This window comes from Myotis daubentonii, chromosome 13 (assembly GCF_963259705.1).
Source record: "Myotis daubentonii chromosome 13, mMyoDau2.1, whole genome shotgun sequence".
Classification (NCBI taxonomy): domain Eukaryota; kingdom Metazoa; phylum Chordata; class Mammalia; order Chiroptera; family Vespertilionidae; genus Myotis; species Myotis daubentonii.
The window spans coordinates 10854505-10875172 of NC_081852.1; the positions used below are offsets into that span (position 1 = coordinate 10854505).

The window sequence follows — 20668 nt, forward strand, 5'->3', positions numbered from 1 at the left end:
TATTACTGATTTCAGAGAGGAAGGGAGAGGAAGAGAGAGATAGAAACATCAATGATGAGAATCATTGATTAGCTGCCTCCTGCACGCCCCCACTGGGGATGGAGCCCGCAACCTGGGCATATGCCCTGACCAGGAATCAAACCAGGTAACCTCTGGGTTCATGGGTAGATGCTTTGAGCCACACCAGTGGGGCTGGGTTCCTGGTCTTTTAAGTCCAAACCTCTCCCCGGGTTGGGAAATTCTCAGCTATTATTTTTTAAAATATACTTTCTCCCTTTTCCCCCTCTCTTTGCCTTTTGGAACCCAAATTATTTTCATATTGGTACATTTGACAGAGTGCCATAGGTCACACAGGCTTTATTCATCCTTTTTTCTTCTAATTGGTTTATTTCTATCTTTTTTCTCACTTATGCTTACATTTTAAAAGAATATTTTTATTGATTTCAGAGAGGAAGAGAGAGGGAGAGATAGAAACATCAATAATAAAAGAATCATTGATTGGCTGCCTCCTGCACACCTCTCACTGGGGATCGAGCCCGAAACCAGGGCATATGCCCTGACTGGGAATTGAACCAAGACTTTCTGGTTCATGGGTCAACACTCAACCACTGAGCAACACCAGCTGGGCTGCTTGCATTTGATTTACTCTTCTGCAGAAACTTTCTATTGCATTTTTAATTTCATTCATTGAATGATTCAGTTCCAGGATTTCTGTTTTGTTACTTTTTATGACTTATATCTCTTTAATAAACAACTCATTTTGTTCATATCTTTCCCCCCTGATTTCTTTCTGAGTGTTGTTGTAGCTCCTTGAGTTTCTTCAAAAGAGCTATTTTGAATTCTTTACCCGCTCCATCACAAAATTCTGTACCTTCAAACTTGGTATTTGGAGAATTATTGCTATCTTTAGGTGATGATATGTTTCCTAGATTTTTTAATTTTTCTTATAATTTTGCATTGCTGCTTTTGCATTTGAAGTACAGCCACCTCTAGAGACTTTACACGAATTAAACTCACAATAGAGGTGCCATGACTGCATATTAGTCTTGAATCTTCTCAAATCCTATATTTGAAAATGGTTATTTTTTTCATAATTTTCTCAAATGGGAAATAATTAAATTCCAATCAGCTGGGGACTAGGTAAGTGAGATGTGGTAAATTTATACCATGGAATAGGACTCAGCAATAAAAACCAAGTTTATTGGGCCCTGGCTGGTGTGGCTCAGTTGGTTGGAGCATTGACAGCAGGCTTGATTTCAGTCATGGCACAGACCCAGGTTGTAGTTTTGGTCTCTGGTTGGGGCACATGTGGGAGGCAACCAATCGATATTTCTCTCTCATATCAATGTTTCTTTCTCTCTCTCCTTTCCTCCCTCTAAAATCATAAACATATGATTAAACATATGATAAACAATGAGGATTAAACAAACAAACAAAAACCCAAGCTTATTGGTACATGAAACAACACAGATGAATCTCAAATGCATTGTGCTAAGTAAAAGATACAAGATTCATAAGATTACGTACTGTATGATTTCATATACATGACTTTCCAGAAAAGGGGAAAACTTATTGGCATGAAGTATATATAGTGGCTGCCAGAGGTAAGAGAGTTTGACTTCAAAAAAGTAGCATAAAATAAATTTCTTGGGCAGTGATGAAATCAGTTATGTTGTTGACTGTGGTGGTGGTAACACAGATCTATGCATTTGTCAAAACATATAAAACTGCATCAAATAGAGTGAAGTTTGGTGTATATAAATTAAAAATTTTAATCTCAATAAATGATATCATATGTGTTTACTTAAACATCTGCATCTTTTAATTATCATAGTGGACTTTTGAATGAAAATATTCATTTGCATTTTCTTTTTAATTTCATTACTGGTAGTTCTTTTTTTAAAAATCCTCACCCAAGGATTCTTTTGGTAAATTGACTTTTAGAGAGAGAGAAAAGGAAACATCTATATGAGAATAATCGAGATTGCCTCCCATTGGAGAATGAAACCCACAACCTAGATATGTGCCCTGATTGGAACTGAACCCATACCTTTTTGGTGTATGGGACATGATCCAAATGACTGAGTACCCAGACAGGGCTATTACTGGTCAGTTCTATAGCCCATTTTAAGTTTTTCTTTCTATTGGTTTAAAGATATCCTTATTTAATTAATATATATTTTCTTTCAAATAGTAAAAATATAATTTTTGGTTTTATTTGCTTTTAACATTTTAAAATTAGAATTGAGTTATTTTTTCTATAATAACATGTATTAGATATTACATTTATGGTTTCTATCTTCAGTGTCACAACTTCTTGATCTCATTTACTGTATTTTTTTTTTTTAACTTAGAGGTTTAAACATTTCAGATCTTGAATCCACATGAATTCCATCACATATAATTTATGGCATAACCTTTTTCCAAATTATTGGGGGTGACTTGCTGTATGGAATACTCCATTCTTTCATTCATTGTTTTGAAATGCTACATTTATTTATTACACTAGATTTTTAAAAACAATCTAGGCTGTAGTGTTTCCATTAAGCAGATGCCAAACTATTTTGAATAATAGAGTAATTTATCCGTTTTGGTATTTCTTAGGCATTTTTCTTCTTTTAAAAATATTCCCTGGCTGTTAATTTAGATTTTTATTTATTTCAGATGAAGTTAAGAATGCTTTTGTATAGTACACAATATATTAAAAATCAAAGAGAAAAAAGTACATACATTTGTTGAGATTATTATTGTAATTTTTGTCAGAGAATATTGATCTATGAAAGTGTATATCTCTATTTTTCAAGAAACTTTGTCACAGAGGAAAGAATATGTTTATGTAAATGAATAAATATATTTATTTTCTTTTGGATTGTGTCTCTTTCCTGATTTTCCTACAATTTTCGTTTATTGCTTACATGATTTTGAAGGACTAGCTTTCTTGCCACGTCCCCCCACCCCCGCAAACACACTCACCCACACACACTCTCCCCCGCGCCCTGCAATCGGTGATGGGGTTAGAGTTTACTCTTCTGTATTGCTGGGATCTATCTCCCAGTATTTGAAAAAGTGAAATTGACATGCAGGTTGCCGCTCCTTGACGGCTTTGTGTCTGAGTTGCACTCTGGCTGCACAAAGAACTCAGCTGGTATCCAGAACTTTCCGGGGAGCCCATGACGGACCCAGGACACTATCTCAGACCTCCCCAACCTCCCCCAGCTGAGGTTGCACCTCCCCGCCAACCCTGCAAGGCTGGCAGCGCAGCCTGGAGGGAGGGCAGGCAGGCTCCGCGCGCGGGTCTCCTGCGCATGCCCAGGACCGCCTTCTCCTCTGGGCTCTCGGCTTCTGCTGCTTCTGTCTGTCTCTGGCCTCGCTTAGGAGGCGATCCTGGGGTCCCCGAGTCTGTGCGATCTCCGGGGCCACTGTCACCTGAGGAGGGAGCCGCGGGTGAGCGCGGGAGGCTTGGGCGAGGACGGGGGGCTCGCGCGGCCCCTGGGAGGCGCTCTGTGGGCCCCTGGGCGGCGGGACGGGCGTCTCTGTCGGACCCAGAACTGGACCCCCACCCACCCACGTGACCCGCCTCTGCACGGAGCGGGGGGAGGGGGCGGGGAGGACGGTTCTTGCGGCCACAGGAGGGCGTGGGGGTGCATCTGGTCGGTGGGGAGGCGCGGTGCTGCGGGAGGAGGGTGTGCATGTGCGAGACGTGCTCCTTGGGGAGCTGGGTCTGCGGTGAAAGGCTCCCGCGCTGTCTGTCGCCGCTTACTCCGCTGTTCCTCTCCAGACGGACGGACAGGCAACTTGGTCTCCGGGTACCCGTTCTGGATCTGCGGTGCTGCCAGTCATGCCCATCCCTGCGTCTTGGCAGATGCTGTGGCTCTGCCCGGACTTGCACTAGCATCCAGGAAGAAGTTTCAAGGATTAGCTCTTTTGTGCCTCATTTTTCTTCCGAAGGTTAGTGACTCATTCAGGACCACAGCTTTGTTAGTGGTGAAGACTAAAGGCCAGAGCTCCTGACTCCTAAGCTGGCACTTACTGTCTCTTTTCCACACAAGAAGAAGTTTTGTATAAAAGATCCTATTGAGAAATGACAACAAAGATAAATTAAAACATAGACCTTTCCTTAAAGCACTGCTTTTTATAGTCTTCTTAGGAGTCACTATCTAAAGAATTTAGTAATGTAGTAGGGACAATGATAAACAGCTTATTCCTCAGTATTCTTCACTACGGGTTTGGTGAAGGGTTAATGTTCCTTCATTAGGTGTGTTTTTTGTTTCAATCAGGTTTGTCATTTAAATTTTTTGTGAACACCAAGGGAGACTTAAACTATTACAAAATCCATAGGAAGAAAATATTTATATTAACCCACTAAACATTTTATGCCCCAAAGCAATATATCTCTATATATAAAAGACTAATATGCTAAGTGTCCAACCAGTCACTATGACGTGCACTGACCATCAGGGTGCAGACCTCAATGAAGGAGCTGCCGAGCTGCAGTGACTTGGCAGTGGCGGTTCTTGGGTGATGCACCCTGAAACCAGAGAGGAGGGAGCCCTATTCCTTGCAGGGCCGTGAGATTCCACCTTCAGCGGTGGGTTATCTGGTTGCTGGGGCACTGTCCGCCCGAATCTGGTTTACTGCGCACTTGCGTTTGTGTTCTACAACCTGTACAACAGCAACTTTGCAGAGTGCCCTCTCGCACTCTGGGACCCCTCGGTGGATGTTGGAGAGCTGATTTCGGCCTGATCCCCGATCCCTGCAGACTAGGCTGGGGGACCCCACCTGCTGTAGGGACCCCTGCAGACGCCAGAGAGGGACCGCTGGGAGGTTGGCTCCAGGGCATGTCTGGCCCATTTCACCCAGTCCCGCCCTGCTGGCCACCTTCTAATTAATTTCATTTCAATGTGCATGAATCTATGCACCAGGTCACTAGTATGATTATATTAAAGTCAGATAGGTTGTCTTTCACCATTTCCCTCTACCTTCTGTAGGTCAAAGGGATATTGACATTACTACTATCTACTGGGGGGGGGGGGTTGGGGGAGGGCGGGGTGCTTCCCAGGGCAGAAGTCAGGAGCTGCCGGCAGGCCAGATCTTTCATGACTCCATTCTTCTTCTTGTAACCCAGTATGTCTTCAGAGTTGCCTACACTTTTGCAAGAACACCAGAAAATGAACAAATCCCAGGTAAGTTGTTTGTCTCCACTTTATTTTACAATAGACTTTGTGTGATTTCTAGGAGTCCATATGTTAAGATGGGAAATTAGTAATAGATAAAAGTCAAACTTCACCAAAAAGGGAAAGTAACAGATCCCTAGCAAGGCCACCACTGGCCTGTAGATTTACACTGATTATTAATATATATTAGAGTTTCCAGGTTGACTTGCAAGTATGTCTCTGATGTTTCTGATAATCATGGTAGAAAGGGAAACACTTGGATACAGACAAATTCTGTTCAAGACCCAATGAGTGCCTCAAACTGTTCCTCACTGGAAGCAAAAGGGTCCAAGAGGTGGTTCAAGCAGTCAGTTTTATGATGGCCTTGTTTGTTCTTAGCATAAAACCTAGTGTGTTTAGAGGAATGAATGGCCTGCATGCCTGTTGCGAAAACTCTCCATAACTATTTTATTTAGCTAGGCTGTGTAGACAAGGCGTGCAGCAAATGGTTAAAAGTTAAGTTCTCTAGTAAATGTTTCTGGGGTTTGCAGTCAAATTTTATCCCATAGCATTCTGCCTTGGCTCTTCCCCTCCACTATTTAGAACCTACCCAGGTAAAGGTCACCAGTGGCTTAATTGCAGTTATCTATCTTGAACAAAAGCTACGTTACCCTACTGACTACTTTCTCTTGGGAAGTCTCCTTTGTCTTATACAGCTCTTCTGATGGCCCTCTTTTGGAGTCTTCCTCACCGTGTCCCTACTTTAGTTCTAAGTTTTCATCCTTGTCCACTAGTCTTCCCATTTTATCTCTATATCTCATTGAAGAAATATGTAGATAGTTGAACAATACAGTTTATTGTTTTGGGTGCTTTTTAAAAATATATATTTCTATTGATTTCAGAAAGGAAGAGGGAGAGAGAGATAGAAACATCAATGATGAGAATCATTGATTGGCTGCCTCCTGCATGCCCCCTACTGGGGATCGGGCTGACCTGGGTCCCTTCAATCCACAGCCCTATGCTCTATCTGCTGAGCCAAACTGGCTAGGATGGGTGCTTTTAAAAATATATGAATTATCTTAATGGATATATGATACATATTTTTCCCCAACTCACCATTGGATGGCAACACTATATCCTAAATACTCTTCTTTATTGGTAGACACTTAAGTAATTTCTGTTTTTCAGTAATATAAATGATGTTGCTGTGAATATCCTTTTCATTGTCTCCACACAAAGGCAAATGTATCTCCCGACTCTAGAGCAGTGCTTCTCAAGTGAGGTTCTTTGACCAGAAGCAGCAGCATAATCTGGAAACTTGTTTGAAGTGCAGATTCTAATGCTCCATTCCAAGCCTCATGGAAGAGAAATTCTGGGATGAGGCCCAGTAGTCATGTTGTTGTTTTTTTAAATATATTTTTATTGATTTCAGAGAGGAAGGGAGAGGAGGAGAGAGATAGAAACATCAGTGATGAGAGACAATAATTGATTGACTGCCTCCTGCACACCCCGCACTGGGGATTGAGCCTGCAACCTGGGCATGTACCCTTGACTGGAACCAAACTCAGGACCCTTCAGTCTGCAGGCTGACACTCCATCCACTGAGCCAAACCAGCTAGGGCATCAGCAGTCATGTTTTTATAAGTCATCCATAGGATGCTGACACCTACTAAGCTTGAGAGTCACTGCTCTAGAGTCTTATGATTAATATTTTTAAGTTGTAGAATTTGAGGATTTCTAATTTTTCTAGGTATATTACTACTAATTAGAAGACTATTCCTCCTTCCTCTCCAGATATAAAAAATTATTTCTACACTAATTTATGAAAAATGTCACTGTTTAATTTTTATGTGTCTGATTGAGGTTGTGAAGCTTTCATACATTTATGGCTTTTCAGGTTTTCTGCTGAGTTTTGTAGGAATTGTCTTTTCTCAATATGATATTTTTCTTTTAACTTAGTGGTATATTTATATTTTGATATAACTCTTTGTGTCTTCTGTTTTTTATTCTTATTTTCCTTACCCCATGGGCCTAATGCAATTTTTCAATATGTTGTCTAAAATTTCCAAATTTGTTTTAATATTTAGTACCATAATCCATCTGGAATTTTTTCAATAGATGTGATGAAAGGACCTAATTTTATTATTTTTTAAAATCCTCACTTGAGGACATGCTTTGAGTTGAGAGAGAGAGAGAGAGAGAGAGAGAGAGAGAGAGAGAGAGAGAGAGAACATCAATGTGAAAGAGAAATATCGATTGGTTGCCTTCCCTACACTCCCCAACTAGGGATCAAACACACACCCCAGGTATGTGCCCTGACAGGGAATGTTCTGTAGATCGTTTTGCTCATCCCTGAACAGTAATCATGGTAAGGATTAGTTGATACATCTTTTTCCATGTCACCTAATTCTGAACATTTCCCGTTGATCAGAAATGCCAGGCATCGGTGTCATTTAAGGATGTGACTGTGGGCTTCACCCAGGCGGAGTGGCAGCATCTGGACCCCACTCAGAGGTCCCTGTACAGAGACGTGATGCTGGAGAACTACAGCAACCTTGTCTCAGTGGGTAAGGTCTGTTTATTAGGTAATTCTGAAAGGCATTTCAAAATCCTTCCAGTCATGAAGCATAGAGATAGTCTACAGAGTTTAACGATAGTTAAGATTGAATTCAGGAATCAATGTTGATTGACCACTTTTGGGCACCAGGAAGATATTTGTCTTTACCTCTTCAGTAAAATGTTCAGTGGCACCTTCATTGATCAGCTCCAGAAGCTTCCTCCTCTTTTAGAGTCCCTGACGTCTAGGCTTCCTGGTCCAAGTCCTAAATTATTTCACTTTGACAGGGTATTGTGTCACCAAACCAGAAGTGATCTTCAGGTTGGAGCAAGGAGAGGAGCCATGGATATTGGAGGAAGAATTCCCAAGCCAGAGACTCCCAGGTGAGTTAGTGTGTATTGTACAGATGAACATCAAGGGATTTGTTATTTTCCTTTGGTTAATCCAGAGGTTGACAGCTTTGAAATGTTTTTTCAAGAATACTTCTTGCCCTAGCTGGTTTGGTTTAGTAGATAGAGCATCAGCCTGTGGACTGAAGGGTCCAGGGTTCGATTCTGGTCAAGGGCACATGCCTGGTTTGTGGGCTTGATCCCCAGTAGGGGGCAAGCAGGAGGCAGCCTGATCAATGATTCTCTCTCATCATTGATCTCTCTCTCTCTCTCTCTCTCTCTCTCTCTCTCTCTCTCTCTCTCTCTTCTCTCTCTCTCTCTCTCTCTCTCTCTCTCTCTCTCTCTCTCTCTCTCTCTTCCTTCTTCTCTGAAATCAATAAAAATATAAAAAATAAATAAATAAAAGTATCACTAATGGCCACAGGTACACGAAGAGATGCTCATCATCATTAACCATCAAGGCAATGCAAATCACAACCACAGTGAGATATCATATCACACCTGTTGGAATGGCTACCATCGAGAAGACAAGAGGTAGCAAGTGTTTGTAAGAATGTGTAGAAAAGGACTTCTTGTGCTCTGTTGGAGGGAATGGAATTGGTTCAGCCACTATGGAAAACAGTGTGGAGGTTCCTAAAAAATTAAAAATAGATTTGCTCTATGATCCAGCAAGTCAACTTCTGGGTATGTACACAAGGAAATGAAAATAGGATATTGAAGAGATAAATGCACTACCACATTTATTGCAGCATTATTCACAATATCCAAATACAGAAACAACCTGAGTGCCCATCAGTGGTTGAATGGATAAAGAAGAATGGATACAAGCTAAATATGTACACACACACATACACATGCACACGCATGTGCACACACACGAAAATATTTAGCTATTTGTGGACGTCCTGCTATTTGTGACAACATGAATGTACCTTGAGGCCATTGTGCTAAATAAGTCAAAGGAAGACAAGTACTGTATGGTAGGTATCACATGCAGAATCTAAAAAAGGCAAACTTTTGAAAACAAAAAGTAAAATAGTGGTTAGCAGATTCTAGTGTGTGCAGAGATAAGCCAATTGTTGTGTAAGGGTATGGACTTGCAAAGAGTAGCAAATAAGCCCTAGAGATCTATATATAGAGAATAATATTGTTTTATAATCATCCAACTTGCTAATAGACTAGAACTTAATTATTTCAACTCCAAAAATAGAAATAATTATCTGAGATAGAGGTACTAATTATTGGTACAATGGCAGTCATATTACAGTATATAAGTGTTTCAAAATAACATGTAGGCCTTAAATTTACACATTGCTATATGTTAAATATATTTTAATCAAAATAAAGTGCTAAACACATACACAGATATTTGCATATATTAAATGTTCTGTGGGTAAAATCTCTCAGAGAAATCAAAGCAGAGTTAAAGTGACTGGGTGCACTACTTTAAGAAGAGTTTGGATTATCTCTGTATTTGGAAGGGGGGGCAGCGATAAAAAAAAACCTAACATTTGTATCATCAGAGTAACAGAAGGGGAGAGGAGAGTGGTGTTGAAGTATTTAAATAAATAATGGCTGAAAACTTCTCAAATTTGGCAAAAGATATAAAACTACTCATTCAAGAATCTGAACTTCCAAGAAGATAAATCCATTAAAGGCACATCATAATTTAATTTCTGAAAACCAAAGGAAAAAAATCTTGAAAGTAGGCGTTGGAAAATAACATTACCTTTGGGAATGACAGTGGATATCTTATCTGAAGCCATCGAAGCTACAAGGAAATAGCACTTTTTTTTTTCCAACTACTGGGAAAAAAAGGACTTTCAAAAAAATTTTTTTATCTTGGAATATGTATTCATTAAAGAGGTAAACTAAAGATATTATTATACAAAAGAAAACTAAGAGAAAATGTTAGTAGCAAACCTACTTTTAAAGAAGTGGCTAGAGGAAATTTTCTAAATAGTAAGGAAATAACACAAGAAAGCTTGGAACTTCAGTAAAGAAAGAACTTTGGAAGTGGCAAAAGTAGGGTAAATATGAGTTTCCTTCTCATGAGTTTCTGAAATCATTTGAACAAAGTTTATAATATGATTTGAGGAACTTAATACAATTACATTTTAAGCTTGAGGAAGAGGGATTTTAGTTGAATTGAAGTTTTACATTTCACTTGAAGTGGATAAAAGTTGGTAGAACTTCTAGGCATTAAATCAACAGTAGACACAGAAAAACTGAGCAAGACCACCAGGGTATAGAGGAAACGGAACAATCCTCTAGAAACCCCAGACTATCAGAACGTAATTCATAGGGCACTGCCCAACAATGGCAGAAAAGACATACTTTTCAAGCGCCCATGGAACATTCAGAAAGATAAAACATCTAGAGGCATAAATAGACCTCAGTAAATTTAAAAGAATTGAAATTCTGCTGAGTAAGTTATGTTCTCTGACCATAATGAAATCCAACGGAGAATCAGTAACAGAAAGGCAAGAGAAAAATAAACACTTGGAAATTAAACAAGATATTTATAAATAATGCATGGATCAATGAAGAAGGCTCTCTCTATACATGTATATATATAAATCTCTCTCTCCATATATATATGTATAGATATAAATATCTCTCTCTCCATATATATGTATATATATATAAATATCTCTCCATATTTATATATATATAACTCCTCACCTGAGGATATTTTTTTCCATTGATTTTTAGAGACAGTGGAAGTGAGGGGGAGAGACACAGAGAGAGAAACATAAATGTGAACGCATTGATCGCCTCCTGCATGCACCCCAACTGGGGCGGGGCTGAGCCTGCAACTGAGGTACGTGCCCTTGACTGGAATCAAACCTGAGAACCTTTAGTCTGAGGGCTGGCGCCCTAACCAACTGGATTGGGCTCAAAAGAAATATTAAAAATACATAGCACAGAATGAGAACACACCATATTAATATATGTGGGAGGCAGCTAAAGCAGTTCTGAGAGGGAAATTTATAGTACTAAAATGCAACTAATGATAAGAAGAAAGGTTTCAAACCCATAATTAAAATTTTACCTCAAGAAACTGGAAAAGAGTAAAGTAAATCCACAGCAAGTAGAAGGAAGAAAATTAAAAAATTAAGAGCAGAAATCAGTGAAGTTGAAAATAGGAAAAGAATAGAGAAAATGAATGAAATAAAAATCTGATTCTTTGGGGGAGAAAAACAGTAAAATTGATAAACTTCTGGCAATATTGACAAAAATAATATTAACAAATATTGACAAATCACCAATATCAAGAAAGAAATGGAATATCATTTCTGCATCTGTTAACAGGATATTAAGTGAATACTGTCAACAATTATGCCATAATTTGACAATTTAGAAGAAATGGAACAATTCTTTAGAAATCTCAAACTATCAAAACTTAATCAAGATAATTTACGTAATTATATATGGCCCAAAATTTCTTTAGTTCAAATTATCTATGACACCTTCTCTGAATGGCCCATAGATTGTCATAGAAGGTGTCATAGATAATTTGGACTAAAGAAATTTTAAATAAAAAGCTCCAATTAAAAAGGAGAAAAGAAATGTGGAATATCATCACTGGAGATTTTACCAAACATTTAAATAATTAATTATGATTTCACACAATGTCTTGTAGAAAAACAGAAGGTGATGGAACACTTCCTGACAAGTTTATTATTCTGATACTGAAATCATAGAAAGGTAGTACAAAAATAATAAACAAGAGGTCAATATCTCCCATAAATCTACCAGCAAAAATCATTAACAAAATACTAGCAAATAGAAATTAGCCATGTCTAAAAAAATTATATACCATGACCAAGTGGGATATATTCCAGGTATGCAGGCTGGTTAACATTCACAAAACCAATCAGTGTAGTGCAACATAGGCTAAATAAGATGCTATTATTTATTGTATCGCTTTCTTTTTTTTTTAAATATATATTTTATTGATTTTTTACAGAGAGGAAGGGAGAGGGATAGAGAGTTAGAAACATCGATGAGAGAGAAACATCGACCAGCTGCCTCCTGCACACCCCCCACCGGGGACGTGCCCGCAACCAAGGCACATGCCCCCGACCGGAATCGAACCCGGGACCTCCCAGTCCGCAGGCCGACGCTCTATCCACTGAGCCAAACCGGTGTGGCTATTGTATCGCTTTCTTAATTTTCTTTCCGATTGCTCATTGCAGGGATATAGAAACACAACTGATTTGGCGGCATTGACCTTATACCCTGAAACTTTGCTGAATTTGTATATTAGCTATACTAGCTTTCTTGTAGATTCCTTAGGGTATTCTGTCTTCCTTATTCTTTAAGATTATTATTTTCCTAATCTCAAAAGCAGATGGTGACATAAGGTGCACATAGATGCAAAAATTGAAATAGAATCCAACACTGTCTAAAAAGAATTATATACCATGGCCAAGTAGGATTTATTCAAGGTGTGCAATGTTGGTTCAACATTCAAAAATCAGTTAATATAATCCACCCCATCAACAGGCCATAGAGAGAAAAATAATATGATGATAGTAATTGATGCAGAAGAAGCATTTGCCTAAATCCAACACCCATTCATGATAAAAACTCAGCAAACTAGGAATAGAGGGGCATTTCCTCAACTTAATGAAAAACATGTTAATGTCATTCTTAATTGAGAAAAACTGGATGCTTTCTCCACAATATAAGGAGCAAGGCATGGATGTCCTGTTTTAACACTCTCTTTTAACATCCTACCTGAAATTTCAGGGAATGCAATGGACAGGAATATAAAAAGTTTTCCGCTGGCAAAGGCCTTTTCTCTCTACTTGTGTGGAGAGCAAGCAAGCTCTGGTGTCTCTTCTTTTTCTAATAAGAACACCACTCCGATTGGATTAGTGCTCCACACATATGACCTCATTTAATCTTAATTATATCCTAAAGGCCCTATCTTAAAATACCATCACATCTGGGATTTGGGCTTCAACATAAGAATTTGGAAGGATATGATTCTGTCCATAACAAACTCCTTGTAATTTAAGTCCTATTTTCTAAGGTAATTTTGTTGTTTTCACAGTTTTATTCCTCACTTTGTTCACCTCTTACCTCCTTAGTTCCCATCTACTACAAGTACCCTCTTTTGGATTTCCCAGTAGTCTTAGCTTATCTCTCAGAACTGAAACATCATCTCAGCATTTTCCTACTGACAGTGGGGCTTTTACTCTCTGGGAGTAATTTTATTTGTACTTAATTTTGTTTAAATTCTATCTCTTATTTTACATGGTTGCTATAGTCTCCAGCTAACTTTTCCCATAGGTTTTCTGTATTTGAATATTTATGTCCTTACTTGGTGGTGACTGCACTGAGTAGTGTTCTGTATTTCCTAGTTATGCTAAAGTCATGGGTTACTATAGGTAATTTTATTGCTCTTCTTATATAAATCCTTATAGTTCTTTTGGAGGATACATGGGAGATTCAGATTTAAGCAGTTGCTATTATTCCTCAGACATTAGAAACTAAATGTCTGTGTTCTAATAGCTGGTTTCCTCTCCCTGCTTCCACTATTCTAAGTTTTTTTTTCTTTTTGTTTTTCTTCACCCAAACCCTCCAAAATAGAAAAATATATGTACTTGCAATTATTTTCATCCCTGGAGTCTGGACATCAAAGTTAGCAACAACATAAAACATTTGTATATAGGTCACATTCATAAGAAATGTGTTATTATTTATGTGTAAGATTAATTTTTCTTATTTCTAGCCATCTGGAAGCCTGATTACATGACAGAGATGAGCCAAGAAAACTGGTTTCACCATGTCTGGAAAGTTGTATTCATGAATAACAAAACACTGACTAAAGAACGAAGTAATGTGATACGAAAACCATATAGCTTGGATACAGATTCTTTTTCTTCCAGAAAAATACTCTGTCAATGTGACTCATGTAGAATGAGTTTCAACTATATTTCAGAATTGATTATCAATAAGAAAAACTATACAGGAAAGAAGACTGATGAATTTAATGCTTGTAGAAAGTTACTATTCAATATTATATATGAAAAAACTCATACTAGAGAGAAAAGTGAATTTTTTAAAAATGGGAAAACTTTCAGTCATGATGAAGACCCTGTTCAACATGAGAAGGTTCAAACTTTGCAGCGAAATTCTGAATTTAACATATATCGAGAAAGCTTTTATGAAAAGGCACTATTTAATATATACACGAAAGAGATCTCAGATGGGAATGATTGTGAGTATAATGAATATGGAAGAACATCCTGTGAGAACCCATCCATCTTATTACATCAGATAATGTCCTTAAACGAAAATCACTATGAATTTAGTGTTTGTGGGAAATCCTTATGTGTGAGTGCTACACTTTTAAAGAATCATGAGTCACATATGAAACACTGTGACTATAATAAAAGTGGAAATAATTTCAGGAAGAAGTTATACCTCTCACAACGTCAGAAAACTCATAAAGGAGAGAAACACTTTGAATGTAATGAATGTGGGAAAGCTTTCTGGATGAAGTCACACCTCACTCGACATCAGAGGATACATACAGGACAGAAAAGCTTTCAATGTAATGAATGTGGGAAAAAGTTTTGGGAGAAGTCAAACCTCACTAAACATCAGAGGTCACACACCGGGGAGAAACCCTATGAATGCAATGAATGTGAGAAAGCCTTCAGCCACAAGTCAGCCCTCACATTACACCAGAGAACACATACAGGGAAGAAACCCTATCAATGTAATGCATGTGGGAAAACTTTTTACCAGAAGTCTGACCTCACTAAACATCAGAGAACACACACAGGCCTGAAGCCCTATGAATGCTATGAATGTGGGAAGTTCTTCTGTATGAATTCACATCTCACGGTGCACCGGCGAACTCATACAGGCGAGAAACCCTTTGAATGCCCTGAGTGTGGGAAATCTTTCTGTCAGAAGTCACATCTTACACAACATCAGAGAACTCACATAGGGGATAAACCCTATGCATGTGATACATGTGGCAAAGCTTTCTACCAAAAGTCTGTCCTCACCAGGCATCAGATAATTCATACGGGGTTGAAACCCTATGAATGTTACAAATGTGGAAAAACCTTCTGCTTGAAGTCTGACCTCACAGTACATCAGAGAACTCACACAGGGGAGAAACCCTTTGCATGTCCCGAATGTGGGAAATTCTTCAGTCATAAGTCCACCCTCTCTCAACATTATAGAACACATACAGGGGAGAAACCCTATGAATGTCAGGAATGTGGAAAAATATTTTACAATAAATCATACCTAATAAAACATAATAGAACACATACAGGGGAAAAGCCATATGAATGCAGTGAATGTGGGAAAACCTTCTGCCAGAAATCACAGCTCACTCAGCACCAGAGAATTCATATAGGGGAGAAACCCTATGCATGTAGTGAGTGTGGAAAGGCATTCTGTCATAAGTCAGCTCTAATTGTACACCAGAGAACTCATACAGATGAAAAGCCCTATAAATGTAATGAGTGTGGCAAATCTTTCTGTGTGAAGTCAGGACTTATTTTACATCAGAGAAAACACACAGGGGAGAAACCCTATAAATGTAATGAGTGTGGAAAATCATTCAGTCACAAATCATCCCTCACAGTGCATCACAGGGCTCACACAGGAGAGAAGGCTTGTCAATGTAATGAATGTGGGAAAATTTTTTACCGTAAATCAGACCTTGCTAAACATCAGAGATCACACACAGGGGAGAAGCCCTATAAATGTAACATGTGTGGAAAATACTTCTCACAGAAGTCAAACCTCATTGTACATCAGAGAACACACATGGGAGGAAAATTTTATGATTGAAGTACATATTAGAAATGTTGAGTCACAATTCAGCACCCACTACAACTCAGAGAGTTCACACTATGGAGAAAGTTCTCTTGATATTCTGAATAAAGTAACCTTCATCCACAAACTAGCCTTATTTTACTCCAAAGTGATGATGTTGGACAAACTAATAGACTGCAACAAAAGGAGGACAGTGTTGTTAGGAAGTAACATTCAATTGAATGTCAAGTAACTACTGGTATAAAACCCTACAAATTTTTTGATTTTGTAAAAGTTTTTAGCAAAAATTCAAAGTCTGTGATGTCAGAATTTATATTGGGGAGAAATCTGTCAATTTGAGACGTATAGTTTGAAAATTTTCTTTAGATGTAATGTAGTATTAATAATTGCATTTTTGTTTTGATGTCATAAACTGTAATTTATAGATTTATATTGTACAATGTAAAGCTTTAAGACAAAAAAGAAATAGCAAAATGAAAAAAGAGAATCACAAGAAGTTGCAATAATAGTATAAAGAATTCTCCTGTGCCTTTCACCAAGCTTTGAATGATTATATCCTACCTAACTATATTATGTTCTCAAGTAATTGAAGCCACCCTACTTCTTTGTCAGATAAAGATCATATTCAGATTTCCCCCATCTTTACATGCACTATATGTGTTTCAGTTATATGAAATTTCATCATTTTGAATAATCATCAGCATAGGTTACAAAATAAAAAAGAAATCTGAAATCAGTATTTCATCAGGTTTACAAAGGAATAAAGATTTCACCACAAGTTCTCTTGTTTCAATTATACCCTTTTGCAAACCAAATCCTGGCAACCATTGAATATGAAACTTTTAGAAAGCAGGGATAAATTAAGTAATTAGGGCAATAGCGTTAGATGTATACGTGAAGCATCCTTTGAGTTCACAGGGCTTAGGTATGTATAAGTGGTACATTATAAAAACTGTGTTTCAAAATGCATAATGGAACTTAATATAATTGCGAATAGGAAATAGGCATTCCTAGTTTAGTAGTAGTTACATCAGGTGCATCCCCCATGGGTGTAGGGCCTGAAGCAATAGTTTAAAAATAGGACTGCAAAGCTAATGTCAACCACTTAAAAGTTATAAATAAAAATAACAAAATGGTAAATAAAATGTATTCTGTGCATTGGGAGGTCTAGGTCCTAGTCTTACTGCCCCTTTCTTTTCTCATTCAGTTCATCTCAAGCCACGGGGTACGTTGACTGCACATGTGTGAATAGCCTTCAGCCTAAATTTTGTCCAAACACTCTGTAATCAGCTGCCCTCCAAGATAGGGTTCAGGAGAGAAGCCAAAGATAGACTAGGTGATGCTCAGGGGTATAAGTTGGGCTGTAAATTGAGGGGTCTGAGAGATACTGGACCCTTAGAAACTTTTGACTATATGAGTAGGAGGGTTGAGACGAGTAGGGACAGAGTAGAGCTTGAGCAGGGCTTTTATGGATAGTGTAAAGGTGGTATACTCAAGTACATCATTAAGTTACACAAGTAATCTAAGATTATACAATCTAGTGATTATAGATTACATAAATAGTCTAAACTTCCATCTTGGGAAACAAGAACAAATTAAGTAAAAAAAAAGAATAAGGATCAAAGTGGAAAGCAGTGAAATAGAAAACAAAACCTATCAAGAAAATTAATAAAACCAAAATCTGGTTTTTTGAAAGTCAATAAAATTGTTAAACATCTAACTAGGTTAACTGAGAAAAAGAGAAGACACAAATTGCTAATGTTAGAAATGAAATAGAGACCTTAACCCCTTGGCTATCTCCTGCACACTCACTACTGGGGATCAATTCCACAACCTGGGCATGTGTCCTGACGAGGAATCTAACCAGTGACCTCTTGGTTCATGGGTCAATGTTCAACCACTGAGCAACACTGGCCAGGTTGGTTGGTTGGTTCCCTTTTTCTTTTGTTGGCAGTTTCTTTTGTGGTCAACAAAGCTTTTTAGTGTGATATAGTCCCATTGACTTATTTTTGTCTTTACAACCCTTGCCTTTGGGGTCAAATTAATAAAACCTTCTCTAAGACCAAGGTTGAAAAGTTTAGTACCTATGTTTTCTTCTATGTCATCTATTGTTTCAGTTCTTGTATTTAGAGCTTGGATCTATTTTGAGTTAATTTTTCTATATGTATGTACACTAGTGCATCATTATGGTTAGAGGGGAGACACTCACCCTATGGTATAGGGAAGGGGTTAATTCAAGTGGGACTTAAGCCCTATGAAGCAATCATTGCCATGGAGAAGGGCCCTAATCTTGATGATACTGATTGTAGGCTCTCTGGAGGAAGAAATTTACAACTTTGATTAAAGAAAAGAAGAACCCTCTGAAGTATTCCAATGAATCAATGTGGATCCATGACTTTGTGCTGAGGTCCAACCCCAGCAGGTCCAGGGGTCCCCAAAGGTGTGGACGGAGTCGGTGAAGAAGGAATGACACGGAGACAGCGTTCAGTTGATCAGCAGCCTAGCCAGGATCTCTAGCCAGGATCTCCAGCCAAGTTCTGTTCAGGATCTCCAGCGAAGTTCTGTTCAGGATCTCCAGCCAGGTTCTGTGTCCATGTTCTCTTGCTAGGTTCTCCAGCCAGGTTCTGTCCAGGTTCTCCAGCCAGGTTCAGTCACCAGGTTCTAGTCAGGTTCTCTTGCCATGTTCTATCCAGGTTCTGTAGCCAGGTTCTGTCTCTAGGTTCTTCAGCCAGGTTCTCTCGCTAGGTTCTGTCTCTAGGTTCTGTGGCCAGTTTCTGTCCAGGATCTTTTGCCATGTTCTCTCCAGCGAAGTTCTTCTGTCTCTAGGTTCTGTGTAGGTTCTGTGTGTAGGTTCTGTGTGTAGGTTCTGTGTCCTGTTGTCTTGTTACATCTGTATTTATACCAGTTGATTCCAATTCTATCAATCTCTATTCCAAAGGTTAGGGCGTTTCTTATCTCCATTCCAGGGAGTAAAGATTATATAGCTTAAGCATGATTGTTCGTAGTTAAAGTGATTAATTACACGCCTGGCACTTAGTTAAGGGGTTTTATTCCCTCCCTAACTTCAGGGGGAAATCCCTACCTGGGGAAACAACCTTTCTCAGAGAGGTGACCTTGGTTAAAACACATAGTGCCAAGAAGGTGAGCAAACATATTAAGAACAGTATGCCATATATGCCAGGTCCCTTGAAACAGCAAGGATGGACCGGCTCCCGGCAACTTTGGCCATCTCTCCTTCATTGGACCTTTAGAAATCTTACTAAGGTGGCAGACCCTTGAGTTTTTGTGGAATTTATATTCCACCCTCAGGAACACAAGTGTCTTGCCAATGTGTCTTGACTAGTTGCTACATCTTACACAATAGTTTCAATCAGCATTATGTCATTAATGTAATGAACCAGCAAGATGTATGGTGTAAGAGAAAGACAATCCAGATTTCTGTACACTAGACTGATATAAAGATGAAGAGTTGCTATATCCTCAGGTGGAGCAGTGAAGGTGTATTGCCGACCTTTCTGGCAGCAAGCTACTGTTTATGATGGTATTTACAAACAGGTATAGAGAAAAAAAAGCATTTGCCAGTAAATAGCTTCACACTGGGTCCCAAAGGAGGTGTTGATTTGTTCTAGCAACAAAAACCACATCTGGAGATGCCATGACAAGCGGATTCACCGCCTGATTGGATTTATGGTAATCCACTGTCATTATCTAAGTGTATATGTATTCTGTACTGGCCAAGTAGGTAAGTCAAATGGAGATATAGTAGATATCACCACTCCTGGATCTTTCCAAACCTTGATGGTGGCACTAATATCTGTTGTCCCACCAGAAATGCAGTATTGCTTTTGTTATATTATCTTCGTAGGCAGAGGCAGTTCCTGTGACTTGCACGTGGCCAGTTTTGTTGTACTAGTAATAGCTCTTACTTGACAAGTCAAGGAACCAATGTGGAAATTCTGAAAATTTCTGGTGTTTCTTTTCCAATTGTGCATTTTACAATTGAGGAAGGAACTACATTATGGGTTTGGGAAACCCACTGGGTCCACTGAGATAGACATGAGCTCAAACTCCATTGACCTCCACAAACCCCTACTCCGAATGGTGTACTACAGTGACTTTGGGTCACCAGGAATTAGCATAAGTTCAGAGTAGTGTTTGGGAATTCCCAAAAGTCTGATGATTTCCTTCTACCCAATGCACAGTCACACTATTAAATGGCCATAGGTTCTTTTGGGGAATTCTGGAGGAAGAATAACAGCATACATTCTGGGCAGTGCAGTGGGTTCTTCCTCAAGAAGGAGACACTCTGTTTCTGTAAACTGGCTCAATGCTGGGAGTTGATTGAGAGGCATGACTCTTTTTATGATTCAAGTCATACTTCTGCTCATTATATTTGGAACCCAAGTGGCACATCAGAGTCTCCTGGCCATGCACATTAGAGACTTACCCATTATGGGCTTGTCAGCCCACCAGCACCTGTTTCCTTCCCCAAGTTAGATGTAGCAGGCGACCAGCACCAAGGGAGAGAGGCAGTCCTGAATAAAAAATTACTCAGCAGCTGCTAAGCATCAGCAGTTCCAGTTCTTGCTTTTATAAGAAATGGTCTTAACTCTTAAGTTCTGTCACGGGGTAAGTCAGCTACAGGCAGCCTGGGAAGTTGAGAGACTTACTGAGGGGGGCTCCCACGACCTCTTGGATGGCTTCCCAAAATTGTAAGTGGGAAAATGACCCACAAGTCAGGCTGCCTGCTT

At 38.9% G+C, this 20668-nt stretch overlaps 1 protein-coding gene across 1 annotated transcript; it reads left to right on the plus strand.

Moving 5' to 3' along the window:
* The first annotated feature begins 3338 nt into the window (after window positions 1-3338).
* LOC132214761 (zinc finger protein 33B-like) lies at window positions 3339-16693 on the plus strand. The gene is given in 7 exon segments (XM_059662177.1): window positions 3339-3444; window positions 3863-3948; window positions 5126-5183; window positions 7585-7720; window positions 7998-8093; window positions 13846-15914; window positions 15916-16693. Coding segments are annotated over 5 exon segments (2592 nt in total). The 5' UTR covers window positions 3339-3444; window positions 3863-3948; window position 5126; the 3' UTR covers window positions 16150-16693.
* The last annotated feature ends 3975 nt before the right edge of the window (window positions 16694-20668 follow it).